General features: G+C 40.8%; 1 protein-coding gene across 3 annotated transcripts in view; it reads left to right on the top strand.

The window, feature by feature from the left end:
• Positions 1-20,598, top strand: part of CSMD3 (CUB and Sushi multiple domains 3) — a 923,077-nt gene that overhangs the window by 876,994 nt on the left and 25,485 nt on the right. For all 3 annotated transcript variants that reach the window (XM_054708474.1, XM_054708473.1, XM_008143384.3), the window contains 5 exons: positions 4-183; positions 2,216-2,389; positions 9,358-9,531; positions 10,942-11,015; positions 20,321-20,432. In XM_054708474.1, the coding sequence (XP_054564449.1) occupies positions 4-183; positions 2,216-2,389; positions 9,358-9,531; positions 10,942-11,015; positions 20,321-20,432 (714 nt within the window). The remainder of the gene's footprint in view (positions 1-3; positions 184-2,215; positions 2,390-9,357; positions 9,532-10,941; positions 11,016-20,320; positions 20,433-20,598) is intronic.

Here is a 20,598-nt window from a genome sequence, read left to right as displayed (position 1 = left end):
TAGTCATCAGTTGTGGAGACCCAGGCGTACCAGCCAATGGACTGAGATATGGGGATGATTATGTGGTTGGACACAATGTTTCGTACATGTGCCAGCCAGGCTATACCATGGAATTGAATGGTTCCAGAATCAGGACTTGTACAACTAATGGCACATGGAGTGGAGTAATGCCAACCTGTAGAGGTATAATAATTTCTTAATTATTTATGTTATCACTGCCACAAAGTTCCTTTTTAATATGTAAATTTAAAGTAGATTTAAATAGTGTTTTATGTATAGTTTCACTTTTTGAAACTAAAAAAAAATGATTGTTTCAGTTTTTATTTTTAAACCATACAGATGATAATAATATATAGAATGTAAAGATATTTCAAAAAATCTTTTATTTTATTGTGAGTAGTGACAGTGGACTTTAATGCAACCCAAACAACAAAAATATCATGTACTCTGCTATTTATATTAACTTACGAATATTTAAAAGGTAATATTACCTTAATGATTTAGAACAGCAATTTCCAACCATTTATTTCATGGCACACATAAACTGATTGTGAAAATTCTGTGGCATTCCAAAAAATAGATTGTATTTTTTGCCAATCTGAAAAAAAAATAAATATAATTTTGATTGATTTACAAAAAAAAAAAATAATAGTAATTATCTATTCTTTTTGCTCCAGAGTGACTTTTTTAAAAATCAGGTGCCTATACTTATATATAAGGATTTCTGATTCAAGGAATTAACCAATCAGATGCAACCTTATTATGGGACATGACCAATAAAATGCAATCTATTATATTACCTATGTATTTATGGTTCAAGACAGGCCATTCACACTAGATGGCTACTGTTGTGTTGGTTGTTGGCATTTTTTTAATTTGACAATCTAAGAGAAAAGTGGTCAGTGCCCCTGACGAAATAGTCAGGTATTACATGTTTGTAAAATTCTTGTGCATGCCAATTTAAAATCATTGTCAGAATTTTAATTTGATAGTCCACTTTATCAAGTAATTCATGGATAGGGAGAAAACCTTTCAGTAGTTTGAGAATAGTCAATTGGAATTATGAAACTATAATTTTCCTTAAAGAAGAGAAACTGTTTATTTAAAGAATGTAATCTAGAATTAATATTTTAGTCAATATAGGCATAGATTTGCTACCTTATACTAATTGTTTTTTATTGAAAACATTTTCATATTTTTCTGCCAGTTTTTCTGATTACTTGTGGAACAGTGTAGATGCAATGTAAGGTAATTTATTTTGTATAATAACAGTATTGATTCTTTAATAATTGAGATTTCTCATTCAGGTGTCTATAAACATCTATAAATTGACAGTTTAGTATCTCCCTGACATCTAAAAAATATAACAAAAAATAATAATTTTGATGTGTATCTTTTTTTTTGATTTCACAGTTTCTGAATCAGATCACTGTACATAGTATATAAAAATATGTAACAGATATTTTATATTTTAGAAGTTATTTCATACACAATTAATTGATCCTGGTAAAGGCAGTGTTATACAATTCCAAAAAGTATTCAGCTATGTTGCTAGCCATTAGAATATAACCATTCCTCATTTTGAGATTTTGTAGTTGGTACCCTTCCTTTTCCTCTCATCTCTGTCACCTCATCCAACCTATCTCTACTTGAGGACATCTTAAAACAGTTTTTAAAAAATGAATGTTTAAAACTTTGATAATACACTTAAAATTCTACAGTACATTTTAACATGAGTCTAAGTATTTAATAGAACCAATTGGATATTTTAATGAGATACATGATTTACGTTTTCAGAAATATCACAGAATTACTACCAAATTCCTTGCCACAGTGCTGATACGCTGTATATAGCCAAATAACCAAGTCTGTCTAAAGGTCATTGGAAAACAATATAAAACCAATCATTTATCAGTTATAATACTGGTTAGAAGATCAGCCTTTATTTCCCTTATATATCAGGCAGCTTGATATTTTGTAAGAGGATCTCAACCAGTAGCCATTATGTTGTCAAGAAATAGTCAGTCCTATTATAGAGGGATTAATTCTAGGGATGTTTCAGGGATACAACCAGGAGAATAAAACGTGTCACACCATATTGTCCTTCAAAAGGTTAAGTTAGCACATATGCTTCTCCTAATGATATTTGTTCATTTATTTTCCATACCCAGGATATCTCAACAGCTGTGTCTAATCGCTTTCAATGTAATTGCAGCTGTTACCTGTGCAACTCCTCCCCAGATCTCCAATGGAAGGTTGGAAGGAACAAATTTCGACTGGGGCTTTAGTATTAGCTACATCTGTTCTCCAGGCTATGAGCTATCCTTTCCTGCTGTTTTGACCTGTGTAGGGAATGGCACCTGGAGTGGGGAAGTACCACAGTGCTTACGTAAGTATAATTTCCAAAATTATATTTTCCTATTTTCTCTCTCTTAGAACTGCTTTCCTGAGTTTACAACTGTTATTTAAATTTTTCAAGTTTTGCCAGAATACATATGAGATTGTTAAACTCCTTCCAATGGGTAAAGTTTAGTGAAAAATCAGTATTTACCAATGTAGCCACTTTTCATCCAACCATTATGTGCCTTCTGCTTGAACTCTAAAGTTTAGGCTAAATTGCTTTGTTTGTAAACTTTACTTAATTTTCACAATTATTCCTCAAAATAGAAACCTTCTCAGCTGAATCTGCCAGAAAATTATTCTTAAGTCCATTGTATCTCAGCTGAATGTTTTAATTTAACCCCAAATTTCTTCCTGCAATAAATTCATGTCACTTCTACATGTTTATTTCAATTGAGTTCTTATTCTGGTATTTGCCATGATAATGATTGTAATTATACATCAAAAATTACTAGAGGTTGCTGTATACTATATATCAGTATACTATATATCCCTTCAAGACTAATTTGGAAGATTACAAAACAAAAAAAGCCAGATTTCCATTTTACATAAATTATTGTAACACATGATATGGGCAATACTCATTCAGAGACATCCAGTGCTATCTTGTTCCAAGTCTTTTCCTTCCCAGCATGTGGTAGGAAGAAGAGTGCTGAAGCTGTCCCCATGGTCTTGGAGTGAGCCAGAGCTAACCAACTAAACTGCACAGAATCCTCCAGTCTTCTCATCTCATTCAGAGTAGAAGCCAGATTGCCTATAGGCTCATGCAAATGTTTTATTTTTCCCTGATCTCATCATATCCTGTTCTCTCCCTCATCCACTCTACTCCAGGCACACAGGCTTCCATACTTTTACTTGGTATTGTTGTCAGTATTCTAGATGTCCCCCATTCCCCCTCTTCCTGCTCCTCTCCACCCAGCTCCCCCTCCAGGCCTTCCCCCACACTATTGTCTCTGTCCATGAGTTATGTATATATGCATATACTAGAGGCCTGGTGCACGAAATTTGTGCACAGAAGGGGGGTGGTTCCCTCAGCTCTGCCTGCACCCTCTGCAATTTGGGACCCCTACACCTTTTTCTTATCTAGCTAACCTCTTCATATTTAAAAAAATTAACTGAAATATCACCTACTCTAGGAAATCCTCTTGGAACAAATGTCTTTACAATCTGTTTTAAGTATTTTCATAGTATACCATTCTTTTTCTTTAACAGCTACTTAGAGTGAATGCAATGTGGTTTTCATTCTTGCATCTGAATTTTTTCTTCTTGCTCTTGTAATAGCAAAGCTTATCCAATTTACATTTGCCCTTCAAGGGCTTATATTTGGTTCAGTTTCTAGTTGGCTCCCTGCTTTTTTTTTAAGCAATAAATTTGGGTTGTGATAGTAAGCCTCACTTGTAATCAAGCCTGTAGTTCTCTCTATCTGAATCTTACTAATAATAGACAAATATGCAAATTGACCATACCTCCGCTACACCCAAGCAATGCCCACCAGCCCAAGCCACGCCCACCAGCCAATCAGGGCGAGTATGCAAATAAACCGAACCAAGATGGCTACAGCCACTGAGAGCAAGGTTTCCCAGGCAACAGAGGGAAACAAGCTTTCCGCCTGCCCTTGACAGGCCTAAGCCTCCACTCAAGCTACAAAGTTTCAATTATAGAAGGTGAATTAACTCAAACAGAAATGGCTGCCAGTGGAGCATGCAGGAGGCTTGGCTCCGCTCCAGGCTACAACGTTTCAATTGTATAAGAAAAATAAATTCCAGATACCAGTGCCTCCGCTTGGGTCACCAGGGGGCGTGGCTGGCCTGCAAACCACCACAGGCCCCTTGCTCAGGCTGCCCCATGCCCCAAGGGAACCCCCACCCTTATCTGGGACACCCTTCAGGGAAAACCAGCTGGCCCCCACTCCTGCACCAGGCCTCTATCCTATCTAATAAAAGAGTAATATGCAGATTGACCACCACTCCAACACACAATATGTCTGCCCCCATGTGGTCAAAGATCCTGCCCCCATATGGACACAAGATGGCCACCACAGGATGGCCAGCAGGGGAGGGCAGTTGGGAGGCACCAGGCCTGCAAGAAAGGGCAGTTGGAGGTGATCAACCCTGCAGGGGAGGGCAGTTAGGGGTGACCAGGCCGGCAGAGGAGGGAAGTTGGGGGCAAACAGGCTGGCAGGGGAGCAATTAGGCATCAATCAGGCTGGCAGCGGAGTGGTTAGGGGGTGATCAGGCTGGCAGGCAGAAGTGGTTAGGGGCAATCAGGAAGGCAGGCAGGCAAGTAGTTGGGAGCCAGCAGTCCTGGATTGTGAGAGGGATAACCAACTGCCCAGTGGGATCGGGCCTAAATGGGCAGTCGGACATCCCTCGAGGGGTCCCAGATTGGAGAGGGTACAGGCTGGGCTGAGGGACACCCCCCCTCTCCGTGCACGAATTTCGTGCACCGGGCCTCTAGTATTTCTATAATACCTATCACTTTAGCATACCAGAGATTGTGTTCATTTATAGAAAATAACAATAAATGTCACCTGATCATTTGATCTTCTAGTAATATTTTATAGCAAGATGTATTATTCTAGTAATTTAACTATTACAAAACTGAGGCGTACAGAAATAAATCACATTGAACAATAAACAATGACTCAAATATCAAAGCATGGTACACTTAGGGCCTCCCTTGTCCTATGCCTCAGATATCATAGCATAGTTCACAGTTCACATGGAACTCAGCTTCCTTTAAAATAGGAAAGGATGCCATACTCATGAAGCAGCTACTTCCACACATATTTTTTTTTATTTAATTCATAGCACATACTCTTTGTACTAATTATTGGAAAATCATCTTAGCAATTGCCTCTGTTCCTCTCTGTATTGTTGCCTTACATTCTGATGTTATTACTGCGCTTTTATCATCCACTCGCTCTAATAAGATTGTGCATTTTTTAAGGGCAGAGATCATGACTTGAGCTTGTGTTTCTCTGTCATGGTGTCTAGATAAATACTCAAATGCCATCCAGTCCAAATGACTGTGATGAGAGAGGCCCACTGTTACTGGAGACCTCTGATTTTTATTTAAGGGCCTCACTTGTTCTGTGCCTTTACAGAGGGGTGAGTAGGGACTGAAAGAATTTGAGGAAACCCAGATAGAATTCTCCTCCTAAAAGATTTTGCTAAGCTGGCTACCGGGACCTCCAGGCATTTGTCCAATTAAAACCCGGACACACAACAATAACAAAGGCACTGGTCTCCTACTGCTAATGTGTGGGGATCAAACCCCAGCCTGCAGGAACTCACCCCTGCAGTCAGGACCATGCCGCTAGGTAGACCTGGGCTGGTGCTTCCAACTCTGGGGAGAGGGAGACTTCCCATGGCTGCAGGCTAGAGGCCCTGGACTCCGCACCACGCGCCCAAACAGGCCCCTAGTGCAGGTTGGTCAGCTGAGTGGCTTCTTCACCTGGGATTGCAGGGTGGCTTGGCCAGGCTCTGCTGGCCTGTTCACCCCATGATCACGGGTCAGCTCGGCCTGGCCTATTCACCCTGTGATAGCAGGGTGGCTTGGACCCAGGCCCTTCGCCCCGTGATCATAGGGTGGCTTGGACCCAGTTGGACCTGGGCTCTTTGCCCCGGGATCGCAGGGCAGCTTGGACCCGGGCTCTTCGCCCCGTGATCGCAGGGCGGGTTGGACCCGGGCTCTTCATCCCGGGATCGAAGGGCGGCTTGGACCTGGACTCTTCGCCCCGTGATCGCAGGGCAGCTTGGACCCCGGCAGGCGGCGGGGCAGCTTGGACCCAGGCTCTTCGCCCCATGATCGCAGGGTGGCTTGGATCCACCGGCGGCTTCTCATCTTGGATCCACCAGTGGCTTCCAGCGCTGCCCCCCGCTGCTTGCCCAGGTCCCTGACTGCAGCTTGGATCCCATTGGCCACATAGGGCCTCTGCCTGCGCACCTGTGTATGCAAATTACCTGCCATCTTTGCTGGGTTAATTTGCATATCACTCCTGATTGGCTGTGGGTGTGGCAGAGGTACGGTCAATTAGCATTTTCTCTTTTATTAGTGTGGATGATCTCTGGCTAATCTCTTCCTCTCCTCTCCAACCCCCTCTCCACTGAGATCTGTTATTCTGTTCCATACATCTGTGCCTCTGGACCTATTTTTTCATCAGTTCATTTTGTTCATTAGATTCCACATGTAAGTGAGATCATATGAAAGACAAATACCACAGGCTTCCTTACTTTTAATTGAGCACTCTGACTTGCTTTGACATCAGAGATTTTTGTATTCACTATTTACTTTGTCTAGAAATTTCCTTTTATTCTTTTAGCTTTTTACTCAAAGTCCCGCTTCTCGGTATTCTCTTCTCTCATCACCATAATTAAAATTTTATATGTTGGTATATAACACTGCCCTTTTAGACTTTATTTTTCTCCTTACTAGTCTCCTATCATTCCTTCTTTTTTCTCCTTATAACAACTATACATTCTACGAATCTTGTTTATGTGAATGAGGCCCTCCATTCAGATTTATGCTCCTTAGAGATTATGTTTTTGCTCACTGCTGTATCTGGTATGCAGTGCAGCCCTCTGCAGGCATCAAAACTGAGGATGCTGTAGTAGTTAAGACAGTTTGGTATTGGTGCAGGAATAGAAAGTAAAGCAGCATAATAAAGAGCACAGAATCATTAATTGATACTTGGTACATTATAGAGCAAAGCAGTGGGGGGAAAGAATGGACATTGCAGTTAATAATTCTTTATTTATGACCCCTTTTAATTTTAACTGTTTAAAAAGGGAAAAAGGTTTCTAAAATGAGGTCTGAAAATTTAACTTTCTTGTAGTATCTTAAATTTCAGGGAAGATCTTTCTTTGACCATTGAGCTTAAAGCTGAAGTATTCTATAATTAGGGTATTCATCCATTCCAGTTCACCTGGAGCATTCCTAGTTTACTCCTGTTGTCCTAGTAGTCATCTGATCTGGTTAGAATCCTCCTTTCACTCCACAAAGTGCCTTGGCTGGGATAATGCACTTTATGGTCACTCAAACTATAGCCATCTGAAGGCAGAATTTATAACGTTTGGTTGTTGCTGTTTGTTTTGTAGGGAAGTTAGTTTTTAGGTGCTGAATCTACAAATTAAAAAAAAAAATTGAGCACATGTGAAGATAGTTAAAATGGTAAATTATGTATTTTTTATTATAATAAAATAAATTGGAAGCACAGCATATATGTACCTTCACCTCGGTTGTCTACTAGCTTTGAAACCATCTGGTTTCACCCCGTTACACTTCTGCAAGCTCACTGTGCTCCAGCCGCACCGGCCTTCTTGTCCCGATGTGCCCGCAGGCCCCCCTGGGGCTGGCGATACTCTTTCCTCTGTCCCTTGGGATATCTGCATGGCCCAATGCTTTGTTTCCTCCAAATCTTCTCTCAGTTAGCGACTGCCTTGCCACCTTATTTATAATCCACTCTCTCCCCTCGCCATTAGCTCATCCACACATTCCCCAGTCCTGATCTTCGCCTACACAGCCTTTCCTCTGAAGACCTATCACCTTCACACATTCTAACTTTTTACTTGTTTATTTTTGCTTTTCTCACAAATACATACAACCTACAAGGGCAGGAATCTTGGTTTGTTTTCTAATAAGTCCAAGTAACTAAAACTACCTAAAATACTTCTGTCTTTTAATAGTTAAACAAGATAGATAGATAGATGATAGATAGATAGATAGATAGATAGATAGATAGATAGATAGATAGATAGATGATAGATAGATAGGTAGATGATAGATAGATATTGAATGGAGTCATCTAATCAATTTATTTAGAAATCCTGTCAACTTAATCTCTTCAGAGGTTGTTGTAAACCATTGAGATTCCTTAGTTTTGTCTAGTTTTAGACTCTGATGGTTTCCTTTTCTCTTAAAAACACAACAACACTCAAAATTCTCCACAGTGCTCTCACCCGTGTTGCTAAGTGGTTAGAGTGTCAGTCCCATGCACCGAAGGGTCTCAGGTTTGATTCCAGGTCAAGGGCAGGTACCTGGGTTGTGGTTAGCTCCCCACCCCCAGTCAGGGTGCTTACAGGAGGCAACCAACCCACGTGTCTCTCTCACATCCATGTTTCTCTCTCTCCCTCCTCCTCTCTCTCATTCCCACCCTTCCATTCTCTGTAAAGCAATTGAAAAAAATATACTTGGGTGAGGATTAATTTAAAAAAAAAAAAAGGTTTTAAAACATTCCCCAGAGAATTTTAAAGAGGAAGGAACAAAATACCACGGTATGTGCTCTGACTGTTCAACAGAATAGAACAAAACAAATAAGTGTGTATTTTATAAACCCAGCAATATGGGGGGGACAAACTACACATGATGGGTTGGGTTTTTCTGGAAGAGCTATCTGTGAATCACATGTCTGTTCAGGATTACATTTCACCTCTGCAGCCCATATACACAAATGCTGTGTGGCTTGATTATGGCCAATATTTTTATAGAAACTAAAATTATTAGTACTACTAGGTGGAAAATATCTGAATCAGACTAATTTTTAAAATGTTACACTGAGTCGAACATGCAGTGTTCATGTAGACCAGTGATGGGCAACCTTTTGAGCTTGGTGTGTCAGACTTCGCCAAAAAACTGAGCATAACTCGGGTAGTGTGTCACTTTGAGGAAAAAACATTATTTCGCAGATGTTTCATCCTCAGGAGCAGCAAATGTTTCATCCTCGGCATGCGGCCACCTCAGCGGCCGCGTGTCATCAGAAATGGCTACGCGTGTCAGTGCTGACACACGTGTCATAGGTTCGCCATCACTGATGTAGACAAAAGCTAAATCATTGGAATAGACTAACATGGATTCCATGTCACTTTAGTCTAATATTCCAGTTCTCACCATTTTTCTAAATTGTTTACTCCGATGAATCCTAAATCTTTATCGTCATTGTCTTTTTTTCACTTCCAGCAAAGTTCTGTGGTGACCCTGGTACACCTGCCCAAGGAAAACGAGAAGGCAAAAGCTTTATCTACCAGTCAGAGGTTGCATTCAGCTGCAATTCTCCTTTCATATTAGTGGGAACAAGCACCAGGATTTGCCAAGCGGATGGCACTTGGAGTGGTTCCTCACCTCACTGCATAGGTAATATCAATGGAAGGTTGATTACGCTCAGTGATTCTGGTTATAATAGGTAGTGGTGACATTTAATGGTTTTCCTATAAACTCTAGTTGACTAAATGTGGAAAACAAATGTAAAATATAGAAGCAATTAGAAACACTGAAAATGAATATTGGTAAAACATAGGATGTTATTTTTAGCACGCAAAACTTCCAGAAGAAACATTTGAAATATTTTTTATCAATAAAGTGAAAAAGTAAAAAAGCTTTTATATTGATAGCATTATTAAGTACTAACATTAGTATAGCTCAATAGCATTAATAAAACATATTCAAATGAAATTAAACTTGCTCCAAAAATAAACAAAAGATATATTGATTTAAAATGGCTCTTAGTTTATTTTCTTATTTTAAGATTTTTTAAAATAGATTTTTAGAAAGAGAGAGAGAGAGAAACATCAATTGACTGCCTCCTGCATGCCCCCTACAAGGGATTAAGCCCACAACCTAGGTATGTGCCCAGATTGGGAATCCAACGGCAACCTTTCAGTGCAAGGGATGACACCCAACCAACTGAGCCACACCAGCCAGTGCACTTCCTTTCTTTCTTTTTAAATTTATTTTTAAATTACTTTTGACATACACTGTTATATTAGTTTGAGGTGTACAACATAGTGATTAGACACTGATGTACCTCAGGAAGTGATCAACCCCAAGAAGCCTAGTATCTGTTTGGCAGCATACATAGTTATTGCATTATTATTGACTCTACTTCCTTTGCTTACTTGACATGCCTGTGACTACTTTTATAACTGGCAGGTTGTCAAAGTACATTACTACAATCATAAAACTAAATGACACATTTGGTAAACTCACCAGATAATCTGTCATGCACACTAGCCACCTCAGGGATGACCAGCCCTACCATTCCTATGTCTGAATCTCCTACAGCTATCAGTGAAAACTCCAAGTAACTAAGTCCCGTGTGTGGGAAAAACTCTTACTTCTTGAGGGGACTATTATTCTACCTGAGATTATAATTTATCAAAGTCCTTGGGCAAATATTTTATGCATGTGTTCCTCTTTCATATCCTTTATTTTTCTTTAAATTTTTATCCACAGAGTTAGTTGCAAATACAGGCTACAGAGTTCAATAATTGCATCATTTATATAAAATGCAGTTAAACTGAATTTCTTGCTTTAGGATTAGTAGGCTCTGTCCATGGTGACATGCTATTAGATTTACACCCTTTATTATTACCCAAGGCCATTCCATTACAGCTGATATCACTTAAAATTGTTTTGTATGAGAAAAATACTCTGTGTAAATGCTATTTATAAATGAGAAGTAAAATGATCAACAAAATTGAAAAAATGTTAATAAATATAATAGTAAATTTTGAAGAAATATTATGTTTTTAATCTTCATTTTAGAACCAACTCGTACGTCATGTGAAAACCCAGGGGTGCCCCGGCATGGATCTCAGAACAATACATTTGGATTTCAAGTGAGTGCTTTAAATAAATATTTCCATTTAGTATAAAACTATATCATTATGCTTCTTTGGTTCATGTGCATTCATTCAGCCCTGTTGATTCAAACAGAAGAAAAGTTATGTTTATAACTGCACTTATAAACATATTATAAAAAGGTAACAGTCAACAAAAGAATGGACATAAGGAAAAGGAAATCAAGAGAAGAAAAATATGCTTCAAGAATAGTAGCCTAACTGACCATAAAGATGAAAGAAAAGAAAAGGTGGACATAGCTATGAGCATAGGAAAATACATAAGCAATAGGTAGTACATAAGAGAGGGTAAGTAAGAGTATGTGAGGTAGTAAATGAATAAACTCTATAGGAAGATGTGGGGGCAATGGGAGAAAATAAAGATGAAACAGGTTAAAGGAGAGACAACTGAGACAAGAGTTCGCTATTACATAAAATGTGATTATTCAATAAGGCAATAAGACTAAAATGGTTTTGCTTTATAATGCACACATAATACATATTTTTTACATATTGTCATTGATGTGGGAAATATCTGAAAATATAATTTAACCAAAACCTATTGTTACACAACACATAGTTAGACTGTTCTATTACAGTTCTTTAGCATGCCCAGTCATGTGTGGCTGACTTTCTTGTTCTCTCGTTTTCCCATTTAGATTTTATGTAGAGATTCAGCGAGTTTTTCATTACAGGGCCTAAGGGGAGCCAAAGTGCATACTGATTCTAAAAGGAAATTGTCAATTTACACATTACCCAGCTGCCTTGTTTTGCAGGCTTTTCTAAACTGTGCTATTTTATGTGAAATTCTGTGTGAACCTGAAGAACATCTATTTCTAAAGGAAGTATTCATCAAAGGTGCCATATTTTTGTTGCTAAAAATAGTTTTCATTTACCTACAGTTCAGGCTCAGTATGAACATTGATTTGATAGCATTTTCAATTCTCCCAGTTTGCCTCAGGCCTCCCTAGATAATACAAATGTGTAAAAAAATGTCTCAGTCTCTATTATATTGATGTTTTTAGAAAACTTTAGATTCGTAAGTACATAAAATATTATCAGTTGATCTAAATCCTGAAAATTGGACAACTAGCTAAACAGCATTAGTCCTCATTATACAGACAAAGAAACTGAAACAGTTGTGACTTGGCTTTGATCACAAGTCATTGACAATATCCTGAAAGAATACAGAATTGTGATGTTAATGTCTGTGCATCATATCAGGTATTTTTTCTGAAAAATATGAGTCCTTTCTAATAAATACCTTTTGAGATCATGGAAATAGAAATGAGTAAAATTGAGTTTGGAATAGCTATCCAATGAAATGAATAAAATTATTAATTGAATTTTAAGAATCCTACCAAATAAAAGAGTAATATGCAAATTAACCATCACTCTGCTACACCCACAAGCCATGCCCACCAGCCACGCCCACCAGCCAATCAGAGCGAGTATGCAAATAAACCCAACCAAGATGGCTACAGCCACAGAGAGCAGGAGGGAGGCTTGGGTTTCCCAGGCAATGGAGGAAGCCAAGCTTTCCGCCTGCCCTTGCCAGCCTAAGCCTCCACTCAAGGCTACAAAGTTTCAATTATAGAAGGTAAACAAATCCAAACAGAAATGGCAGCAGCCATGAAGCTGGAAAGAGCGGGAGGCTAGGGTTGCCCCTGGCAATGGAAGAAGCAAAGCTTTCTGCACACCCTGGCCGGCCCAGGCCTCCACTCCAGGCTACAAAGTTTCAATTATAGAAGGTAAATAAACCCCAACAGAAAAGGCTGCCGGCCACGGAGTGAGCAGAAGGCTTGGCTCCGCTCCAGGCTACAAAGTTTCAATTGTAGAAGATAAATAAACCCCAGATACCAGGGCCTCCACTTGGGTCGCCAGGGGTCATGGCCATCCTGCAAACCACCACAGGCCCCTCGCTCAGGCTGCCCCATGGCCCAAGGGAACCCCAACCCTGATCCGGAACACCCTTCAGGGCAAACCAGCTGGCCCCAACCCATGCACCAGGCCTCTATCCTCCTATCTAATAAAAGAGTAATATGCAAATTGACCATCACTCCAACACACAAGATGGCTGCCCCCATGTGGTCAAAGATGGTTGCCCCCATGTGGTCAAAGTAGGCTACCCCCATGTGGACACAAGATGGCCAGCAGGGGAAGGCAGTTGGAAGGGACCAGGCCTGCAAGGGAGGGCAGTTGGGGGTGATCAAGCCTGCAGGGGAGGGCAGTTAGGGGTGACCAGGCCTGCAGGGGAGGGCAGTTAGGGGCAAACAGGCTGGCAGGGGAGCAGTTAGGCATCAATCAGGCTGGCAGGGGAGTGGTTAAAGGGTGATCAGGCTGGCAGGCAGAAGCAGTTAGGGGCAATCAGGAAGGCGGGCAGGTGAGCAGTTGGGAGCCAGCAGTCCTGGATTGTGAGAGGGATCCCAGATTAGAGAGGGTACAGGCTGGGCTGAGGGACACATACCCCTGTGCACAAATTTCGTGCACCAGGCCTCTAGTATCTAATAAAAGAGTAATATGCAGATTGACCATCACTCCAACACACAATATGGCTGCCTCCATGTGGTCAAAGATCCTGCCCCTATGTGGACACAAGATGGCCACCACAAGATGGCCAGCAGGAGAGGGCAGTTGGGAGGCACCAGGCCTGTAAGGGAGGGCAGTTGAGAGGGACCAGGCCTGCAAGGGAGGGCAGTTGAAGGCGATCAACCCTGCAGGGGAGGGCAGTTAGGGATGAGCAGGCCGGCAGAGGAGGGAAGTTGGGGGCAAACAGGCTGGCAGGGGAGCAGTTAGACATCAATCAGGCTGGCATGGGAGTGGTTAGGGGGAGATCAAGCTGGCAGGCAGAAGTGGTTAGAGGCAATCAGGAAAGCAGGCAAGCGAGCATTTGGGAGCCAGCAGTCCTGGATTGTGAGAGTGATCCCAGATTGGAGAGGGTGCAGGCTGGGCTGAGGGACACATACCCCTGTGCACAAATTTAGTGCACCAGGCCTCTAGTATCTAATAAAAGAGTAATATGCAGATTGACCATCACTCCAACACACAATATGGCTGCCTCCATGTGGTCAAAGATCCTGCCCCTATGTGGACACAAGATGGCCACCACAAGATGGCCAGCAGGAGAGGGCAGTTGGGAGGCACCAGGCCTGTAAGGGAGGGCAGTTGAGAGGGACCAGGCCTGCAAGGGAGGGCAGTTGAAGGCGATCAACCCTGCAGGGGAGGGCAGTTAGGGATGAGCAGGCCGGCAGAGGAGGGAAGTTGGGGGCAAACAGGCTGGCAGGGGAGCAGTTAGACATCAATCAGGCTGGCATGGGAGTGGTTAGGGGGAGATCAAGCTGGCAGGCAGAAGTGGTTAGAGGCAATCAGGAAAGCAGGCAAGCGAGCATTTGGGAGCCAGCAGTCCTGGATTGTGAGAGTGATCCCAGATTGGAGAGGGTGCAGGCTGGGCTGAGGGACACCCCCCTGCCCCCATGTACGAATTTCATGCACCGGGCCTCTAGTTCTATTATAATCATTAAAAATGTTGTTACAGCACTAGCCAGTTTGGCTGACTGGATAGAGTATTGACCCAAGAACTGAAGAGTCCTAGGTTCAATTCAGGTCAAAAGAACATACCTTGGTTGCAGGCTTGATTCCTGGCCCTAGTCGGGGTGCATGCAGGAGTCAACCAATCAATGTGTTTCTCTTGTATCAATGTTTCCTTCTCTCTGTCTCTCTCCCTCCCTTCCACACTTTCTAATAATCAATGGGAAATGTACTCAGGTGAGGGTTAAGAAAAAAAGGTTGTTACAAACTTAACCTAGCCCCAAATTCATACTATTTTGCTAATAAAACTGTATTAGATTATTATATTCTATCTAGGTAAATATGAATTTGAGTAGATTTCAAATATGGTTAGGTGTACATAAATTATATTAATTGCTATTATAATTGCAAATGATATATTGAGTATATTAAATTAAAGACATCAACTTTTGCCCAGCTGGTGTTGCTCATTGGTTGAGCATCAACCTATGAACCTGGAGGTCATGGTTCAAGATTCCCTGTCAGGGCACATGCCCAGATTGCAGGTTTGATCCCCAGTGGGGGTGTGCAGGAGGCAACCAGTCAATGATTCTCTCTCATCATCGATGTTTCTCTCCCTCTCTCCCTCTCCCTTCCTCTCTGAAATCAATAAAGATACATATTTTTAAAAAGACATTAACTTTTGCACATGCATATGGCTGGTGTGTGTGTGTGTGTGTGTGTGTGTGTGTGTGTGTACTAATTATATTTACTACTAGAGGCCCAGTGCATGGAAATTTATGCACTCGGGGGGGTCCCTCAGCCTGGCCTGTGCACTCTCGCAGTCTGGGAGCCCTCGGGGGATGTCCACCTGCCAGCTTAGGCCTGCTGCCCAGGGGATTGGGCCTAAGCTGGCAGTCAGACATCCTTCTGGCAGCCCAGGAGCCCTCGGGTGATGTCCACCTGCTAGCTTAGGCCTGGAAGTGGACCTAAGCTGCAGTCGGACATCCTTAGCACTGCCAAGGAGGCAGGAGAGGCTCCTGTTACTGCAGCTGCGGTCACAGCCATCAGCCCGGCTTGTGGCTGAGCAGAGTTCCCCCTGTGGGAGCGCACTGACCACCAGAGGACAGCTCCTGCATTGATTGTCTGCCCCCTGGTTGTCAGTGTGCGTCATAGCAACCAGTCATTCCCCCGTTAGGGTCAATTTGCATATTACCCTTTTATTATATAGGATAATTATATTTACTAAATCTGTATAGAGCCAATAGAATTTTAAAAATTCTAGTTCTAACTAATATCAATTTATTGATAGATTGTAATGATTATGTTCATATGTAACTAGGAAAGGCATCTTTATCAGTTGAGAAAAACTCTTGCAAGTAATATATGGTTTTGAGCTAGCTTAAGCCTAAAGGCATTACAAATCAAATTTTGGGTATGTCTGAGACACAGAGAAGGAATTAAGTGAGAGTCATCAAGCCCAGAATTTAGGAACTGGACTACAGTACTCAGTCCTCACTCTCTATGTTTACCACATTTTCTCTCTCTGCAGATTGGCCATATGGCCAGGGGTGCGTCATTTCTATTAACATCTCAACCACATAGAGAAGTGATTAATTACCTCAATCTCAGTTCCAAATTTCCAGAGAATCAGAATAGTCCACCTTTTGTATCTAACTCTTGTTTTATCAGGTGGCCAATGGTGAGTTAAGTAAAAACAGCTATAGTAACCCCACTTCTGGGAGGGACAAGAGAAAGGAGAAAGTTATGAATTGCAATGGAATTTTCTTAATTTTCTTTAATGTGTTAATTTATTCACTTGCCTTTTCTACGTAGATTTATAATAGATTTTTTGGACATATACATAATTATTAATATATAAGAATAAATTACATCTTGATAGAGATGATGATAACTCTAGTATTGAAAAATAATACTGAATATAATTTATCTTTTTATCTAAAATATTGAAAATTGGAACAATATTTTTCTGGAAATAGATTGCTAGTGAAGGGTGCAGCTGTCAAAATGATTGATACAACACCTAGATTAATTATGGGATAAATGCCAAATACATATTTCTTTAACTATTTGACTAAAAGTAAGTGGCTAATGATGATGCTAGGGATATGGCCAGTGGTCAGATTATGGAGGCTTTTATCTGCTAAGGTAACACAAAGTAACTGTTTCCTCTGGGTGATAAGTCAATTAAGATTTAAGGATAATGATAAGGTCAAACTTTTATGTTAAATCGATCACTGATTTGAGTGTGGAAAATACATTTAATGGGGTCAAGAGTGGAGAAATAGAGACAAGTTAGATGATTATGATAATTGTCTATGCCAGTCTTTTTCGAAGTGTGGTTCATGACCAAGGAGCAGCAGTGTTACCTGCAAACTGGTTGGAAATGCAGATTCTACCCAGTCAGAAAATTTAGACGGGTGCTCAGCTACCTGTGTTTTTGTAAGTCCTCCTGGTTATTATGACATCTGCTAAAGTTTGAGATCCAAAGCTTGTAGAAAAGATGTTGAGGACTAAAACAGGTTATATAACTGGGAGAGAGAGAAAAGGGACACCTTGAGAAAACTTTAGGAGGTAAAATTGTCCAAATTTGGTGGTAGATGAAATGAGGGAAGATTTGTGGGTGAAAGATGGCACCATTAACTGAGATCTAGCCTAAAGTAGGATTGTAGGATTGATAGAGGTTTGAAGAACTGTTTGAAGAACAGAATTGCAAAATCTTCAATGATCAGTTACAGATTCCAGGCCATAGGAGAAAGTAAAAATCTGTAGCACCATATTGTACAACCTCAGGGTGTATGTAAATGGCATGCTCTGGGACATAAATGAGGCCACTGTTTAGATGGAATACAGCATTCTGGCATTGGGCAATATAGCAGCCTTGGACAAAATGGGGCATTCGGGGGGTAAGAGATCTCCTAAAGGCTAAAGTGAATGTGTTATGAGAGACACAATACTAGGAAACTAGAAAGATAAAGGTTGTTATAAGAGAATGACTATTGGAATTGAATGTTTCTGGTGTAGCATGGTTCTGGCAGGTAATGAGAGTGTGAGAAATAGTGGATTTAGCTAGTCTCAAGGTCCAAATAGAATCTTGTATTAAATTATGTCACATTAGGCTTAGCCTCATGTTGCTTTAGAAGGTGGGAGTAGGAACTAAGGGAAAAGCAGAAAGCAGGTATCTGTGTTAAGTACTAAGACAGCGATTGAGCATTCTCAGCTTCCAGTTGTTGGGGAAGGATAAAGTGGCAGATCCTAACTATTCCTCCATCTCTAATCATTTAATAAATCATGGAGGTTTTTTCTTGTAATTTATTTTGGGTAAACAACTTCCTTCCCCCATGTACTTCCACACGTTAGTCCAGCTTTTATCCACTCATTTCTAAAATGTCAGTGCCAGCCTTGCAATCAGAACTGCCATTCATCATTCATTTTGTTTAATAGTTTCTTCATACAATGTAAAGTTAATTTCCCAAAGATATTTTTTTCTACACAATTTTTCACTTGCTCTTAAAGCTTTAGCAACTTTGCTTCTATTTAAAAAGGATTTTAAATGTCATGGCTTTCCATTTGAGACCCTTGATTCTTACTTATGTCTCTGACTTAATACTTATAGCTAGAATTTATTTAAAATGTATATGCCATCCCTGTGTGGAGTAGATTATGTATCCTATTTTATTTAATCCTTAAAACAAATCTCAAGACAAATATTATCATCTTTATTTATAGATGGGAGGTTAAATCTCAAAGATGATATATTTCTTATTTAAGTAAGATCAGATCCAAAGTAAAGCCAAGCATGGATTAGTCTGGGGTCTGTTTTCTTTTTCTTTCTTTCTTTTAACATTTTTTTACTTATTTCAGAGAGAAAGGGAGAGGGAGAGAGAAAGAAAATAGAGACATCAATGATGAGAGAGAATCATTTGATTGGCTGCCTCTTGCATACCCCCTACCGGGGATCAAACCTGCAACTGGGGCACATGTCCTGACTGGGAATCAAACCCTGATTTCCTGGTCTATAGGTCGATGCTCAACCACTGAGCCACACTGGCCAGGCTCTGTTTTCTTTTTAACTCTATTTCATTGCATCCCATTTTAGCCCAGCTGTGAGAACTATCCATGTATCCAATGTACTCTCGTTTTTCATCAACTACATGATGTATATTTTAACTTCCATACATTTTTCTCATCATTTTCTTACATTGTTTAATTTTATATCAGTTGCTCTCAAACTTTAATATTCGTTAAAATCACCTAGTAGGGCCCTGGCCAGTGTGGCTCAGTCAGTTGGGACATTGTCCCTTACACCACCAAGTGGTCATGGGTTTGATTCCACATCAGGGCACATGCCTAGGTTGCAGGTTCGATCCCTTAATGGGGAGTGTGTGGGAGGCAACCAGTTGATGTTTCACTCTCACATCAATGTTCCTCTTTCTCTTTTCCTCTCTCTCCCATTCTCTCTCTCTAAAATCAATAAAAGCATGTCCTCAGGTGAGGATTTTTTAAAAAATCACCTAGAAGTTTTGTTAAAATACAGATTGATAATACCTACCCTAAGAGTTTCTGATTCAGTGGGTCTAAGGTAAGGTCCCAGAATTTTCATTTCTAACAAGTTCCTAGGTGATGGTAAGGTTACTGGTCTGGGGACCACACTTTTGAGAACCATTGTTGTATCTATTTACCTCTAGTCCACATCCTTGAAAACACAGTGCAAACTGCATGTCTTCCATTGCTTATTTCTGTCACCTTTATAATGTTCAGTAAACACTTTTATGTCTATATCATATTGCATTTACTGTCCCCATATTCATTTGCCTCTTATTTTGTTAGTAATCTTTATTTCCATATCTATTTTTATCCACCTTAATTTATCTTTCTTAACCCTCTGTCTGTCTGTTATTCTATCCTGTATTCATATGTAACTTACTAGAGACGCAGTGCACAAAATTCATGCATGGGCGGGGGGTGTCCCTCAGCCCATCCTGCACCCTCTCCAATCTGGGACCCCCTGTGGGATCGGGCCTAAACCGGTAGTCGGACATCCCTCTCACACCCGAGACTGCTGGCTCCCAACTGCTCGCCTGCCTGCCAGCCTGATCAACCCCTAACCACTCCCCTGCCAGCCTGATGGACACCTAACTGCTCCCCTGCTGGCCCGATGGCCCCCAAGTGCCCTCCCCTGTAGGCCCGGTCGCCCCCAACTGCCCTTCCCTGCCAGCCTGTTTGCCCCTAACTGCCCTGCTCTGCAGGCCTGGTCACCCCCACCTGCCCTACCCTGCAGGCCTGGTCGCCCCCAACTGCCCTCCCTTGCCAGCCTGGTCACCCCTAACTGCCCTACCCTGCTGGCCTGATTGCCCACAACTACCCTCCCCTGCTGGCCATCTTTTGGTGGCCATCTTTGACTACATGGGAGCAGCCATCTTGTACGACAAAGTGAGGGTCAATTTGCATATTACCTTTTTATTAGATAGGATTGACTTTTTTGGTACCTATATATCTTCTTCATATTTTGGCAAAAAGTTTGGCATCTGTGTATACTTTGGGTACTCAAATATTTGACGATGTTATATACACAAAGAGATCTATGCTTTTTTCTTTAGCCTTGATTTTCCCCCCCAATTTTATTTTAAATCAGATTTCAATTTCTTTTTCCTCGAACTTCTATGATGCATAATTTCTTTTGAAAACATTTTCTCATTCAAACTTCTTTTTTTAACCATATTTGAAGTTGCATTGGAACATTTGTTGTTTCTTTTTTCTTCTGTAATTTTCTGCAGGTAGGGAGTGTTGTACAGTTTCATTGCAAAAAGGGACACCTTCTCCAGGGGTCTACGACACGTACCTGCCTGCCAGACCTCACATGGAGTGGAATTCAGCCCGAGTGCATACGTAAGTATTGTGGCTAAGAAATTATACTTTAATCACAGAAGAATTTATATGCATTTCCTTCTAATTGTGAAAATAAATGCATTTCCATACCATACATGCATCACGTTAATGCTTTAGACTACTATGAAACATAATTCATGTATATATGTTGATTACTATATCATAA

This window comes from Eptesicus fuscus, chromosome 19 (genome assembly GCF_027574615.1).
Source record: "Eptesicus fuscus isolate TK198812 chromosome 19, DD_ASM_mEF_20220401, whole genome shotgun sequence".
In the NCBI taxonomy this organism is placed as follows: Eukaryota; Metazoa; Chordata; class Mammalia; order Chiroptera; family Vespertilionidae; genus Eptesicus; species Eptesicus fuscus.
Note: the sequence above shows the minus strand (reverse complement) of the source record. Positions and strands in the feature narration are given on the sequence as shown.